This window comes from Periplaneta americana, chromosome 9 (genome assembly GCF_040183065.1).
Source record: "Periplaneta americana isolate PAMFEO1 chromosome 9, P.americana_PAMFEO1_priV1, whole genome shotgun sequence".
In the NCBI taxonomy this organism is placed as follows: domain Eukaryota; kingdom Metazoa; phylum Arthropoda; class Insecta; order Blattodea; family Blattidae; genus Periplaneta; species Periplaneta americana.
The window spans coordinates 177,463,284-177,478,280 of record NC_091125.1 but is presented as its reverse complement, the minus strand read 5'-3'; the positions used below and the strand labels follow the sequence as shown (position 1 = coordinate 177,478,280).

General features: G+C 39.5%; 1 protein-coding gene across 1 annotated transcript; it reads right to left on the bottom strand.

The window, feature by feature from the left end:
- Window positions 1-5,558: 5,558 nt before the first annotated feature.
- LOC138706814 (eclosion hormone-like) lies at window positions 5,559-14,726 on the bottom strand. Its single transcript, XM_069836543.1, has 2 exons — window positions 14,665-14,726; window positions 5,559-6,907 (listed from the first exon to the last, which is right to left on the bottom strand). Exon 2 carries the CDS (start codon window positions 6,895-6,897, stop codon window positions 6,661-6,663), a length of 237 nt encoding a protein of 78 aa, XP_069692644.1. The 5' UTR covers window positions 6,898-6,907; window positions 14,665-14,726; the 3' UTR covers window positions 5,559-6,660.
- Between the last annotated feature and the right edge of the window lie 271 nt (window positions 14,727-14,997).

Below are 14,997 nucleotides of genomic sequence, written 5' to 3'. Positions count from 1 at the left end.
TTTCTTAAATTGGATGTATCTTCTCTGAATGACGAGATGCAATTAAGATGAATGAGTGCGTGACACATGAGAAGTCTTTCCTTGGACAGTTTCGATTGCAGATATTGTAACAGAATTGAATGTTGGCACGTCCTAGGATTCTGCCAACATGAACTTCTGAGAAATTCACGCCATCACAATATCAGAAGACTTATTAGCACGAGCCCTTAAACATGAAGAGGTGCACTGTGTTGCATCTGAATTAGAAGAGCATATTGTGAATTTTTTTCAACTCAACAATAGGATTTTATTCTTCCAACAATAATTCCTTTCTACAATTCGCCTTAAACGCTCTCGTCAACAATTGGATTTTCACTCAACACAGTATTCGTTATAGCACTCCACTGACGACAATGACAATTTACTTGGACTAGTACGAACAACAATGAACTGTTAATCTTCACTAATATTTACAAATCAGAACTATTAGTTCTCAGTTCACAGTTCTTCTATCTCAGTCACTCGAGTTCACAGTATCTCGAACCACAGACCTTCAGAGACAGTTCACTGTACTCGAACTCAGGTCCCTCCAACTGCGGTCCACTGCACTCGAACTCAGGTCCCTCCAACTGCGGTCCACTGCACTCGAACTCTGGCCTTCGGATGCTGATACAGTTGCGGACGCACACTCGAGTCGAACTCCGGTACACAAGACTGGCTTGCTTGCTCTGGCTTTCTCACTGACTGGCTGACTAATCAACTGAAAACTGCTGTCGTTCCTTCGTGTCCGTAATTTATAACCACAGCGACGTAGCCTCGAAAGTTCCACGCGTCTCTAGAGATGGCACTCCAGAAAAATCCAGAGCCCTCTCCTCTCTACCAGCACCAGATGCGCGCGCACTCTCTCGCCGCGTAGGCCCTTTCCCCTTACTTCTCTCCGCCGCGCGCCATCCCCGCGCGATCTGCTTTCTTGTGGGACGCTGGTCGTGAGTTCGAATCTCACGTCGCTGTCACAATATCATGGCTGTAGACAAATAGTAAAGGTTTTGTGTCAGATAAAAGTGTTAGGTTTGAGACAAATCAGTCCCAATCATCTGAGGTGAACAAAGAAAAATTTATGAATCCACTATCTCATATTTTTTAAGGAAAATATCAGATGGAAGGTGTGAATTAATGATCCGAGCTAGGGTTACCATCCCACAATTAATTGTTACAATTTTAAAAAGTTTTGAAATTGACATAATTCCAAGATTAAAAAATCAGTGGCAGTCCTCAAAAACATTAAAATGAAACATAGTCCCCTTCATTTTTAGTTTGTTTTTGCATAATTTGCTTGAACTGATTCTTATTTTCTGTTTGCATAATCTTGATTCAATACCTTTGCGTAATCTTTACTCAGTACTTAAATTTCTACCAATTATTATTACCACCTGTTTTTTTTTTAAGATGGGACATGACAAAAGCGCTGTGATCAGGAAAACAACTTAATATCACCGAAAGTAGCTTTGAAAATCAAGGGAATTGAAAGTGATCATGACTTTCTTTCTCCTGAAAAATCTGTTTAAATGCACATAGCGTATTTTGGAAGTGCAGCGACATGTCTGCGAGTTGCATGCTGAAACTATAGGAGACGAATGTGTGAAGAAGCTAGTGCTGTGAAATATGACGTCATAGCAGTGTATAAGGCTAGAATTGGGAGGTGGAATAATATAAGTATTAAGTTAACATGCAAAGAAAGTGAGAGTGAAGGTGCTGAAGTCAGAATAATATTTTATGCTATTAGTGATTGGAAATGTGGAACTTAATCCTGGGCCTGAAATGGAGATGGAAAAACTACAAGTGATATTGGAAAATCAATATAAAGAATTTTCAACGAATGAAATGACATCAGTGATCTAAAAACTATGTTTCCTTCTTTCTTCCAAAAGTTTGAATTGATCCAAACGACATTCAAGGAGTGAAAGAGTATTCTTATTAGATGAAGGAAGAAATGGACAAATTTGCTGAAGGAACCATAGATCACCTGAAGAAGTGTGTTGTGCTAGTACAGGTTGCAGGATTGGGGAAGAGAGGGGTGGAAGCATGGGGAAATAGTTTGTTCCCTCCATCTACAAGGTCGAAGCCTTCAGTGACGTATCAGTAACGTTTGGCAAGCACACTGAATACATATCTCGCTTCCCCTACCATAACCAATGACGCGAGGGTTGAAGGAAAGGGATGAGTTATGTGTCTCGACTTGTGACGTCCGCCACAATTGTAGCACAGTTTTGCATCCCTGTGCTAGTACAACAAAGGAAAAATAATATTGTTATTTTCGGCATAAATGAATCTGGTAATGAGAGAAATTCTGGAACTATGAATATTATGTCGGATTAGGAATAGAAGATTCAGATTGGTGGATTGATTGCGTGAGGTGACTGATTCTACTAAAATTCATATCTTTAGCCAAGAAAATGCACGTTTCCGCGAAATACAAATACTTCGCAGGTACGAAAATTCGTACCTATTGAAAATGATTTTTATGTACAAATGAGGAATACAAGATATGAATTTTAAAATTATTGAATGGATGCTAAAAGAAGAGGTCACAGAGCATTTTTAAGATGAGATAAATTAATTGTGAATGGGAGACAATTTGATTTAAAATACTGTAGAAGACATTATCATTGATTCAAACTGGAGACAATCAGCTACAACTGCTTGCAAGAAAGGAAGTGACTCGGCGCAGTCTGATCCAGGAGAAGCAAGCAGACATGAGGCACGTGTAGCTCGTTGGTACTGCACCAGAGATTGAGTGACGTGCCAACAGACTTACGAAATTGTTTTGAAACTACTGACAACAATACAAATATTCGAGTATAGTAGTAACAAGAAGCCACAGGGTTTATAACATGAATACGTTAACCTGAATCTTGAGTGATCCCAGATACATTAGAAATTTGATAAAAATTAGTAATAGAAGCTTATATGATTTGTTACACGAAGTACAGTGCCTGTCAAAAGTTTAAGACACCCCTTTTAAAAACAACACTTTTGTGAATATAGGTTCATATACTTTTTTTTAATTGATGCTGCTGAAGTTGTACAGGGACATCATTTTATTTTTACTTCAATTTTTATTGTACCTGAGTTTTTGAATGTACTTCACTCCCACCCCTTCTACTAGTAAACTTCCAACCGTTCACGACACAGAGCCGAGGGCGCGTAAGCAGTACTGAGTGAGTACAGTACGTTCCAGAAATATGTTCGCGTTTTCCAGTGACGAAAGAGCTTTCAATATTGAATCATATTTTCGCACAGGTACTGTCGTCCGTTTGCATACGTCGCATCCCGGTTTCCCCTACCTGCTTCTGTTCGCTCCTCTGTAAAGTCTAGTAGCTGGGCTGTCTTAGCTCTTTTCTGAAAACATTAATTTCTGTTAGGAATTGGACGTCTACGTAATATTACACAAGTATTTAAAATAACTTAAATAAAAGGGTCTCGTTAAGTAATTAACTGTCACGTGATTCCCTCCCCACTTTCTACGACCCTGCGACAAAACCACTTGAACGGACAGTAGATAGCATTTCTGAGTAATTTTATCTTTTCGGATCGGGCAGAAGTGAAGATTGAATTTACAGTACGTAAGGTACTCTTTTATAGAGTAGGTATAGAATTATTTCAACATGAGTTACTCGTACGAAGTACGAACCTGGTAATTGGAATTAGGTACAATAGTCTATAGTGTGATAATATGCACAAAAGAACTGAAGCCTGTATCGAAATGAACGGCCACCATTTTAAAAAATGTGTTTAAATATCCATATTATGATTATTTTTCAATTTAACTTCATTCTCTATATTGTACGCTAATGTGCTGTAGACAGTATAATATACACTGCATAATGAATACGTCCGCATGGATAGCTCAATTCGTGAGTAAAAACACTAAGTGTTAATACTGTACTGTATTTTGATTAAACAAAAATCGTAATGAAAATTATCAAACTCAAAATTGCGATATTTCCTAGTTTACGTAAATTGATGAACTACTTTTCTTCCCTCTTATACCTACTCCAGTCATGGAAGGGGTAGCAAACGGTGTTTCCTGTTTCAATCGTTAATAGAAAGGTATAGCCAGATTAATATTAAAAATGTTAGTAAAAATAAAATGATGTCCCTGTATATTTGGGTCATGAAGACATGCATTTTGAAACCTTTTGCAATTTTTTATGTGCTTTAGTTTCTGAGATATGTCAAAGTTTACGTTTATAGAAGTTCCGCATTTTTAAAATAAAACACGTCAGATGAGGTCCGCGACTGCTTATTCAATATATTCGCAGCTACCCTCCATATCTCTTCTATCCGCAACCTGAGGACGCGCCATGTTGTGGTTATAGGGAGACATTAATTAAAACCCTGGCATGATATGCTTACTACCTTGACCTTAATTCTTTATAGTATTCCTGCAAAGTAGGTTATCTGCATTAATAGGCATGCAGTCGAATGATGGGGCTTCTGCATACTTTGATAGAATAACGATACCCTGGTTGTTGGATTTGTAGAAGATGATCTACAGCTTGATCTGCACATTATCTTGGTCAGTTCTCAAACAGCTTTTGTAAATCCTGCAGGTTCCTGACGTCAGTGTATTGTCGGGTGAGTATTACTATTGTTACTGCATTCTCACAAAGAACATACGTGATGCGTATATTGTTGCTAGAGTAGCAATTTCTGTGCTGTGCAAGAATAAAATGACTAGAAAAAAAAGTCGACAGCAATTCGGAAGGCGGTAGTCTGCTAGCGTTTGCGTCGAGAGAGAGAGATAGAGAGAGCAAGGCAGCGTACAACATTGCCACATCGTACTTCACGCGCACGTGCGATGCAAATAGTGCAGGAGAGAATTTAAATTATCAAAAGACAATAATGACCTTAGCCTTTGATTACTGTAAGCATGACACCAAACAAACCCTGTTTCCTTCACTAACAATATTCTTTGCACGGTTCTCAGTCCCACACCACATGCTTCTGGAGTCGTTTCTTGCATGTTGGCAACGTTGCAGTCAGCATCAAGATGGCCGATAGCGTTGTGCTCGTTAACGTTTTTAAAATAATTATACACAAACAATATTTTCCGCACCTACCTGTGCAATACTTGTTTTTTTTTTTTACAGTCTCTTCTTCCATTTATTAATCTTACATATACACACACACACACAGCAAATGTTAGTTTTACTTATTCAATGTATTGAAACACTCACACGTGAACAAACGAACTTGGGAAGTTCTTGTTATAGACTGATTCCGATTGGTTCTGCTGTACAAGCTTGTGACGTCACATGCCAGAAATGCTACGGCGCATATAGCAGCCGACTGTCTTCCGAACTGCCGTCTAGTCTAGATGTGAAACTTTTCTGAACGACATGTTCATATAAAGGACACACGGTCCTAGAGTCTGAGGAACAGCGGTCAGCTGTGTCAACGATATTGGGAGCGCACTGGAAACTTCCGTGTGGAGTTTTATCAAATAACTGTATTTAATGCTAGTCTTTGTTAACAGATGTTAGGACGAGAAAGGATTTGTGTGAAAATAAATATAAAATGAGAAATTGTAAAATAATATTTCACCTTTTACTCATTGTAATGGGGTAACAAAAAACAAAGACAAAAAACATTATATCATGATTGACAATATATACATAAAAAGATTTACAGTTTCATTTATAATCAAATTTTATAAAACGAGACATATATATAATTTAAGGCAACCCCTGAATGCATTACACACGCATTACACAAACTACATAATATCACAGTCCATACAAAATATTTAAATCAAATTGTTTATCCCTAGTTCTATTGCAGTTCTGGTGCATCTTTTATTAATTCTTCTAAGCATTATTGGCATGAAAAAATATTTGGTCCCTAGGCAACAATGCTTCAATATTTCTTCAGTAATTTAAGATTTAAAGTAGGCTACTGTACTTGGCACATGTAAAATGAAGACCTAATGACCGAACTGTTTGATTCTTTCGATGGTTAGTGGGGTTTAAAAAGGGCGCGTCAGCTACTATGGCTACTTGCGCCCTTATCTAAAATCTTTCACTAAACACAAATACAATACAATAACCAGAATACTTAGAAGAACTAAAAAGCATTGTCACGGTTAAAACTAGGCAAACAAATGCAGTTTCAACATAAAAAGATTCTTTCGAAATAACCAGATTTCCTTAGACACTAAGCAGAAACTTGAAGAATGACGAAACGGGGTCGAGATCTTTTTGTTCGGAGCCCATTAATGCAGATGGAATGTTGGATTATATTTTTCTGTCAAATTACAATGTCTGTGAACTACTTTCCAGCTGTTGTCAAATTAGATAGATCTCGACACAAAATCTGTATAGACATTACGTGGAAAAACATCTAATGTACAACTATGTCTTCCTAAAGACGAAATTGAATTTTTCGAAACTATTTGTAAAGGGTTGCGGTAAAATCTGTTAAAACAAATGAGATTTAAATGATATCCTAGTAAGGTAAAGATCTGATAATACTATGAGTGCTGAAACGCATTTCCACGTAATCCTGCAGAAGATACGGAAGGTAACGGAAAGCAAGAACGTAGTTGAAACGGTTCGCTTGCATACTCATCCAGTATAAACATATTTGACGTCATTCGCTGCCAACATGTGATGCGAGAAGCTATTCGAACTTGTTGAGGAAGGGCGCGATGGAGGCGACGTCCTCGCAGTCGGGGATCATCTTGCCCTTGAACTTGACACAGGCGTCCGCGCACAACTGGCCCTCGAAGTAGGGGCCGAACATCTTCTTGCACTGCGCGCAGTTCCGGATGCAGACGCCGATGGAGTACGTGGTGGCGTCGCCCGGCACGACGGCCAGCACCAGCAGGGACAGAGCCAACAGCGCGCGACCGCACATGACGTCACTACTGCAACAAGAAAGGAAGCGCAGACGACAATTTATTGTTTGTTTCTCTCGTTTGGCAACAATTCAGGCTTTTATCATCTTGTATATTATATCACCAGCATGAACCGGTCAGGTTTAGGTTCAGCCGAGCCTGTTCCTACATTCAAGATGATCTTGCTGCCCGCCTCGCTGCGCTTTAGACAAAATAATGAGCATTAAATGGATACAAAAACCAAAATGCCAATTTGACGTCGTTCGTCTGTCATGCGGAAGGGAGCAGGTTCGAGCCTCATGTCTGTAGGTTATTGTTATTATCATCATCATTATTTATTTCGTTTTGGGTTATCATTTGAGTTATGAGCAAGAAAAAGATATTTCTACAAAATCGAATTACGTTAACTATGCACTCAATACTATTAAGACATCTTGAAACCTTCTCTTGTCCAAAAACATACAATAATTAAAGCCTATAAAACACTGGCGAAACCTATTCTCGTGTATGGAAGTGAAGCTTGGATCACACGTAAATGTGATGAACATCGAATCACTGCCAATGAAATTAAGTTTTTAAGAAGAGCTGCTGGCTATACTGGATTAGACAAGAAGAAAAATTAGGATATTTTGAAAGGATTACATATCAACTCAATTTTAGAGAAAATTAAAAATTATAGACAAATAGAAATCTCATGCCACGCCGAGCCGAGCCGAGCACTACATTTCGGCCCTTCGGGTCGTCCGCTGAAACGATAGCGTGAGATCCTAACAGGCCACCAGGCTTAACACGTGATAGGAAGAAGAAGAAGAAGAAGAACGTTAAAATGGAGTTTTACATCTTGGGACCGATGTTTCAGTTTGTTTAACAAAAAGTGGAATAATTATAGCTCAGTCTCTATGGGTTATTATTAGACTTGACCTTGAAGTAATGTTACAAGAGTTAGGGGTAGAAAAATTAGCTTAATCTTTTCACTACTTTCGGATATATGCATGGGTTGGCAACACTGCTGTGGAAGCGAAACGAGACGGAATTAATTATCCTCACTTTAGTCTATATCTAACTTATCTCACAGTAATGGACTTTCCCTTCCGACCCAAAGCGCATGCGCTGTGGCGAGAAGGAGATAGTCTTGTTGAATTACCGATCCAAACTTGTGTTTCCGCCATGTTCACAAAACGCGAATAGCGAAGTTGGTTGAAAATGCCATGTGCCCAACAAGACAAAGTCATGTGGGGAAACGGCGTTACCATACAGAACAGTGGCGAGGTGGGTTAGGGCTTCCAATGAGGGACGTGACTCGTCCGGGGCGCGACGTCGGACCCGAGCCAAGAGATAGGATTATCGCTGCGTACCTGAGAGTGAGGAAAACTGCATCGCGGTGGGTACGATACGACGCCGCTCAAACTCAGTTGGAGACACTTTCCTATTGCGCTTGATGAGACGTAAGCACTAATCCAATAAATGACGTCACCACGCGTCGTGTAGTGTGAAAGTTAAGGTGGTTCTAGCACAGACGGACGTTTATGCCTTGCGAAGGAAGCGGCAACACTTTTTGGAGAACCCTTCCACCATTTTGCGGGGTAACGCTCGGGCACACGTGGCATACTCTGCAGCTGGGGTTGGGAAGTGCTGTGAATATGACGTGATCCCAAAGATGAGGGAGCCACTTCGTGGCATTCGATTCCCGAGATTCGCTCAACTGCTGCAGGGATACTACGACCTCCACATCGCTGGCAACGAGTTCCACACAGACATCAACCTTTGTATTAGGGGCGCGAATTACGTGGAGGAAGCTGCTGCATGTCTGGCGTGGTCAAAGTAGCTTTTCTGACAGAAAAGGAGAAGTTCTTGATTACGTAATGAAGAAACTGGATTTAGTGAACTATATCGATGACGTCATATCATTGTAAGGAATATTACCTAAGTGACAATTTATGTAGAGTGTTTAAAAAATGGACCGGAAGTAATTACTGAACTAGCTAAGAACAGTCCGTGCTTGAATTGCAGTGAAACACCGGCATCTTGTTCTGAATTGACACCCGGTCCCAGCAGAGGAACGTCGTAGGAAACTGAGGAAAGAAGCAAGAAATCTAAGTGGAGGCATTATTAGCAAGTAACTAACTCACGCTGGCTGGTCAGATCAGTTTACAGTCGGAATAACGTTGAAACGGAGATTTAGAGGACATGTTTTTGTTTGTTTTTTCATAATTGTGTTTTATTTTATTTTTTTTTAGGAAAACAAGCTATCTTACAATTTTTTTTCCAGTCCAGCCTAATAGTAACTGATAGAATAGTAGTTGGGCATTAATTATTCCAGTTTTTGTTGAACAAACTGAAACATCGGTCCAAAGGGTCTAAAATTCCATTGAATGTCATTCAAGAGATGAGCTCTAACCCGCTCCTCTCCGTGTAACACATAGATGTCTTAATCGTCTTAGCAATGGCGTAGCGTAACAACGGTAACAATCAAGATGAAGTTAGTAATTAGTCTTAAAGTTAATTGAAGGTAAGTTCCTGAGAGTATAGTACACTGTACCATACTTCATGCACAGAGATCCGAAGGGTAGTATAATATGTCTACATTTGTGTCCTAACTGTAGAAAACAATTAATAGCTTGTTCAACCATGGAGAATACTAAAAATCTTTCAGATGGTATACAGAAAAATACAGGGTGTCATTTAAAATGTTTCCGATGACGTCACAACTCACAACAACGATATCAAGAATGGTTTGTTTTTGTGCAAAAGTCTCTTTCAAAATATACTATTTGACATGTGCGAGCGTTTTTCGAAAAAAAAAAAAAAAAAAAAAAAAAAACATTTCCATTTAGCTATAGCAGAAAATATGCGTGACTTTTGAAACAATTGTTAGGAAAAATCTCTGTATATATGAGACAAGCAAAGGACTGCATAAAACCTCTTTTTGCCAGTAGAGATGCCGGCATCGTGTATTTTCGTGAAATTGTCGAAATCGTCTTCCGCAGCGTCGCACTATTTTGCCCTTAGCAAAACTGGCTTCAAATTTGGACGAGTCCTTAAGAGTTTGTGAGAGCTGCACCAAATCAAGCAAGTCCTGATGTGACACGATAAATGCGGCACATGTTTATCTTGAATATTCCTTATTTCATCTTCAAAATTAATCTTTCTGTGATCAGCAATCAATTACATATAATCTCTAAACACCTCTGATTGAGGTTCTGGCTGATATGTGGCAGTACATCTCACTTGTTTGTCTGTAGCTAGTCAGCGATATATGCTATGGAGGGAGAAAGGAACTGGCCTTCCTACCCAATTATCTCCCGGCTTAGTTGTCTCATGAGTGATGCCTTATTGGTGTCACTTATGAGGTTCGGGCAGTTCACTAAACAACACCAATCCCCACTGTCGTAGCATAGGCACGTTGTGCTGTACAAATGTTTGTTTTCTTTCTTAAACTAATCCATCTTTACGGAAGTGTCATATAACTCGGTATTCGAAACGGCCCAGCTGGACTCGAAATAATATAATATAGTCTACTGCGGTAGAGATGGCACTTGAGCCGTGATTGGTTGACGCTTACCTCAAGTTCCTCAACAGCGACAGAGCACCACAGCGCCGGAATACGGGTCGACCAGAACTAACGCAACCCCTCGAGAGAAAGGAGTTGGGTTGCCATCACGGATTTCTAGATGGGTCAGGACCAAGGTTGCTTCCGGTCTTCTACTTCCGGGAGCTATTTCTAACAATGCACAGGGCTCGTAATTGCAGAGAATCAATCTTGATTTGGTTGCTGTGGACTTCCTAGTTGACGTGGCTATTTTTAAAAATGTATTCAGCAGGGTTGCATCAAGCAGCCTTGACAGCTGATACAGTTATATCGTGACTCAGGCACTTCTTTTACTGAGGCGATTATCTGCACGAGAAGTGATGGTGCACTTCATGAAGGAAAGGATTTCATTAATGTATATGCGTCACCTTGTCATTTGTGAAGTGTGGCAATAAACGTTTTGTGTCTGCTTATCATTACAAAACGCCATAATTATCTATTCTGTGGTGTATGTGTGTATGTCTATAAATATTTTCAAAATAGGAGACAATATATGTGGCGACATGTTTAATTTGAACGTGAAATATATGACGGCTATTATATATTTTTTTAATATTCAAAGTATTTCTCTAACATATGTTGGTACTTTTGTAACGATGGAGCATTTCATAATTTTACGATGATTGACGAGACACTGGTAGAAATTCATAATTCCGCCATTTTTAGTGAAGTTACGAGGTAATTGTAGGCGAGTTGTGATCAGATTATGTACAAGATTTCTGATCAAATGTTCATTATTTACGTATGTAGCGTTAAAATGATTAAATAAAATACTTCCTGTCAAATAGCAATTCAATTTAAGAACCAAGCTGCAGTGTTGGCAGCTAATTCGTCCCTCGTGGACGGACTGTGTTGTAAGCTTCATTTCAGTTGATCGCGAAGACACGCGAGTAAACACAACGGTTGATAATCAGTGGAACCCATTTGGCCTGTTCTAGTGAAACATTAGTGTATATTCATAAAGAAGGAGCAAATTTCACCGCTCTTATTCTCAAAGCACTGTAATCCCTTTGTTTAGCCGGTAATATGATAGCATATAATTTCGGGTTCCTGGGAATAAATCGTTGGAAATTGTTTCATTTTACCTTAAAACAGTCTGAAAGTTAAATACCAAATACATAGAGGAAGTACAGTATAGTGATACTTGAAAAGTCGGATTCGTAATGTTCATAAACATTATCGATATCGAAAGGTGCCGTGTGCTTGTCTATCATTCTGCTCTCCTCAGACTTGGCTCTAACACAGTCAGACTAGTTTTTTTTCTTTAATTTTTAAGTATCACAATTATGTTGTCAAAATACCATTTATTTGAAAAGTTAAAATTAAACTTATTAAAAGTTAATTAATAATTTTTTATGTAAGCATTTGATTAATTTCGCTTCCAATCTTTCGTTACACGTGATTTATTCGTTGAATGTATTTGACTTTCTTCTGCTCTTTATTTGGTATTTCTTTTCTTATCTCCCATGCCATCATTCGAATTTTTCATCTTTAGACTAATATAAATTGATTCATTTACAAAGCACGTATGTATTGGTACACGAAATATCACAATTATTGTTAAGATAGGTACTAAATTTAGAAAGAAAAAAAAAAAAAAGGAAATAAAGAGAAGCTTTCCTTGTAGGAATCCAGTGTGTCCTTGAGACTCGTTCAGATTTATTAGCCGAGCCGCTAATTGCCACTTGTAGTGACTGACAGGTGGGTGCGCGTTCCTAACCCAGAGCAAGGACTGCTTTTTCAATCATCTCCTGTTGCCAAGCGTGCTTTACATTTCAGGTCACTGATACAGCCACCCAAAGAGTGCACGATATCATTTAGAACTGTTCCCAAAAGTTGAATTCTTAATTATTCCACAATGCAATTCACACATCAAATTGAAGGCGTCTCCTACAACTGAATCGTATCGTTCAAGTTCGTTTCTTAAATAGCCTTTGCAGTTGAAAGTAAAATCACATGCTTCGAAGTAAGTATGCCAGTAGAAAATTTTTGAATAAAAGAAAATACACACAAAAAGAAAAGTTATGAAAATAATCTCAAGGTTCTAATATTTTTGAGAGAGAAGAACACGAGGAAGATATTTAACTCAGGTTTCAGAAATCAGCATTTATCGAAATCCCACTGCGACTTGTTATGCAAGCGTCCTAGCGGAATATGCAGAATGCCACAACCCACGGAGAACTTCTCAAGCCCATAAATATAGAGGGAGCGCGAGAAAATTACGATTGTGACGTTGACAGACGAGTACTAAGCATATAAAGCATTAAGAACGCCAGCCTTGCTATTTAGTAGCACATACTAGTAGGCTATTTTACGACGCTTTATCAACATCTTAGGTTATTTAGCGTCTGAATGAGATGAAGGTGATAATGCCGGTGAAATGAGTCCGGGGTCCAGCACCGAAAGTTACCCAGCATTTGCTCATATTGGATTGAGGGAAAACCCCGGAAAAAACCTCGACCAGGTAACTTGCCCCGACCGGGAATCGAATTCCTGGGCCACCTGGTTTCGCGGCCAGACGCGCTAACCGTTACTCCACAGGTGTGGACAGTAGCCTACTACATATATAAAGCATTTAGAACGCCAGCGGATGTGGATGTAACACTGTAAGAAACATGCCCTCCGAAAATACCTTTATTAAATAATATTCCGATATACTGTACCACGGTCAAGCTATAACGGAGGAGAAGGTAAATGACATCCCACATAACTCCGTTTATGGGGATTCTATAGTTTTGCTTTGCCCCCCCCCCCCCTCACTCCCCAAGGAAACGTTCTCTTTCCGCCTATGCTTTCGATGTACCCCAATCGAGTTGACCTCAAGCGCCTGCAAAAAGCTGAGTCGACTTCACGCGAAACCCGATCGTTGGAGAAGTTGCGGAGTCAACATGGTCAGGCGAAATAGAAAAATATTGTACTGTTCTCCAACCAGGAGATCAACCGTGAAAGGAATGTGCTTACTATTGCGTCATCTATTGGAGCGAAGTAGATAGATAATATTATCGTTATAACGTCTGTTTAAAAACCATGCGCTCTCCTGCATTTGTTATTTCCTGTATGGAGAGATTAAAAGACCAGGAGATTAACAGTGATCTAATTTTGTAACTAGGGTAGTATAAACATGTGTGTATCAATGTTATTGTTTGTGCTGTGACAGCGAGCCAATAGAGATAAGAGTACCCACGTGTGTGACCTTATGACATCAACATTCATTCACAGCATTACCCCGCTTCGTCTCATCCGGCAGAGACTTTCTCGTGGTTGGAGCGCAGTATTCTGGCTACAGTGTATTAATTTATTGGTGTGTGTATTCAAAGCAATAATTGGCACATGTAACCAAAACTGGCAGCCGTTTTGACACGATTTAGATTTCACACGAATCGAACAAAATTTGTCAGCCTTAACTTATGTAGAAGTCGCGGTCTTGGTCAGATCTGCGCTGTAGGACTGTAAAGTAACATGCCTAAACATGATTTCACGGGCGGCGCATTTTACAATGATGGGAAGTTGTAAAATGCCAGAAGCCTCCTCAGCCCGACAACAAATTGTTGCGCTTGTCTCAATTCAGTAATAGTTGTGCTCCCCTTCGCAGATCAGGACAGGGTTATCAAGACACGGCTGCGTTCTTAATAATAAATCATATTCCCACCTATTAACTGATATATATTTGATTGTTACAATAAATTGTTCGCATGTTGGTACTAATGAATTGCACGTTTCTGTGTGGCCTGGTTTCTCGTAGTTATTTACCTTTCTCTGTTGTTCCGTCGCAGTCCAACATCCCGAGCGAGGCACTAATTGTGCTAGTACAGTCTTCACTCACAACACCTTGGAAGTGTTTTGGACATTGGTTTTCCTTTATTTTATTTTACTGCGACATCTAATGCTTCAAAGTAGATTTCATGTTCAAATATTTGAAATGTCTGAAATTCCAGATATTTAAAAGAAGGAACTTATTTTGTTACAGTTTTTATATTTAATTAGCATTTTCCTTCGAATACCATAATTTTGGTCCCTTTTCCAATGCTTAGGATATACTGTACGTTCATAATAACACTTAACTACAGAATGTATATTTCGACGCAGACTGCAAACTAAGTGGAAGTTACAAAACGGAAATGTCCGATACAAATGACCGTAGAAAACAAATTCTAGTTCTGCAGCTAATTCCAGACTTTGAAGACATGCACTCACTCACCTATTCGAAGCGTCCAAGAAGGTGCAGATCGGGTTAGAATGTTGTGATGCATCGAAGAGGGATCTTCTGCTTATATAGAACGAGAATCCAATAATCAGATTACTGGCTTCCATTACCGCAGATGCCTGGCCGCGGGCGTTCTTCCTGCGCAGACCCCCGCCAGTCCTTCCTGAAGTGACGCCGTCGCAGCGTCTGGAAATTAGAAACAATGTGAAGGCTATGAAGCATGGCTGGCGCCGTGCACCACGATTCCCTGCATGCGGCGCTCTTCTATAGCGTCCTCCCTAATGACAGTCGTCCATTCTTGGCGATCTGGTTAAATTTACTTTATTA

What these genes read in the sequence shown, in the direction of transcription:
- LOC138706814 (XM_069836543.1), bottom strand. Translation starts at nt 6,897, where the DNA reads ATGTGCGGTCGCGCGCTGTTGGCTCTGTCCCTGCTGGTGCTGGCCGTC.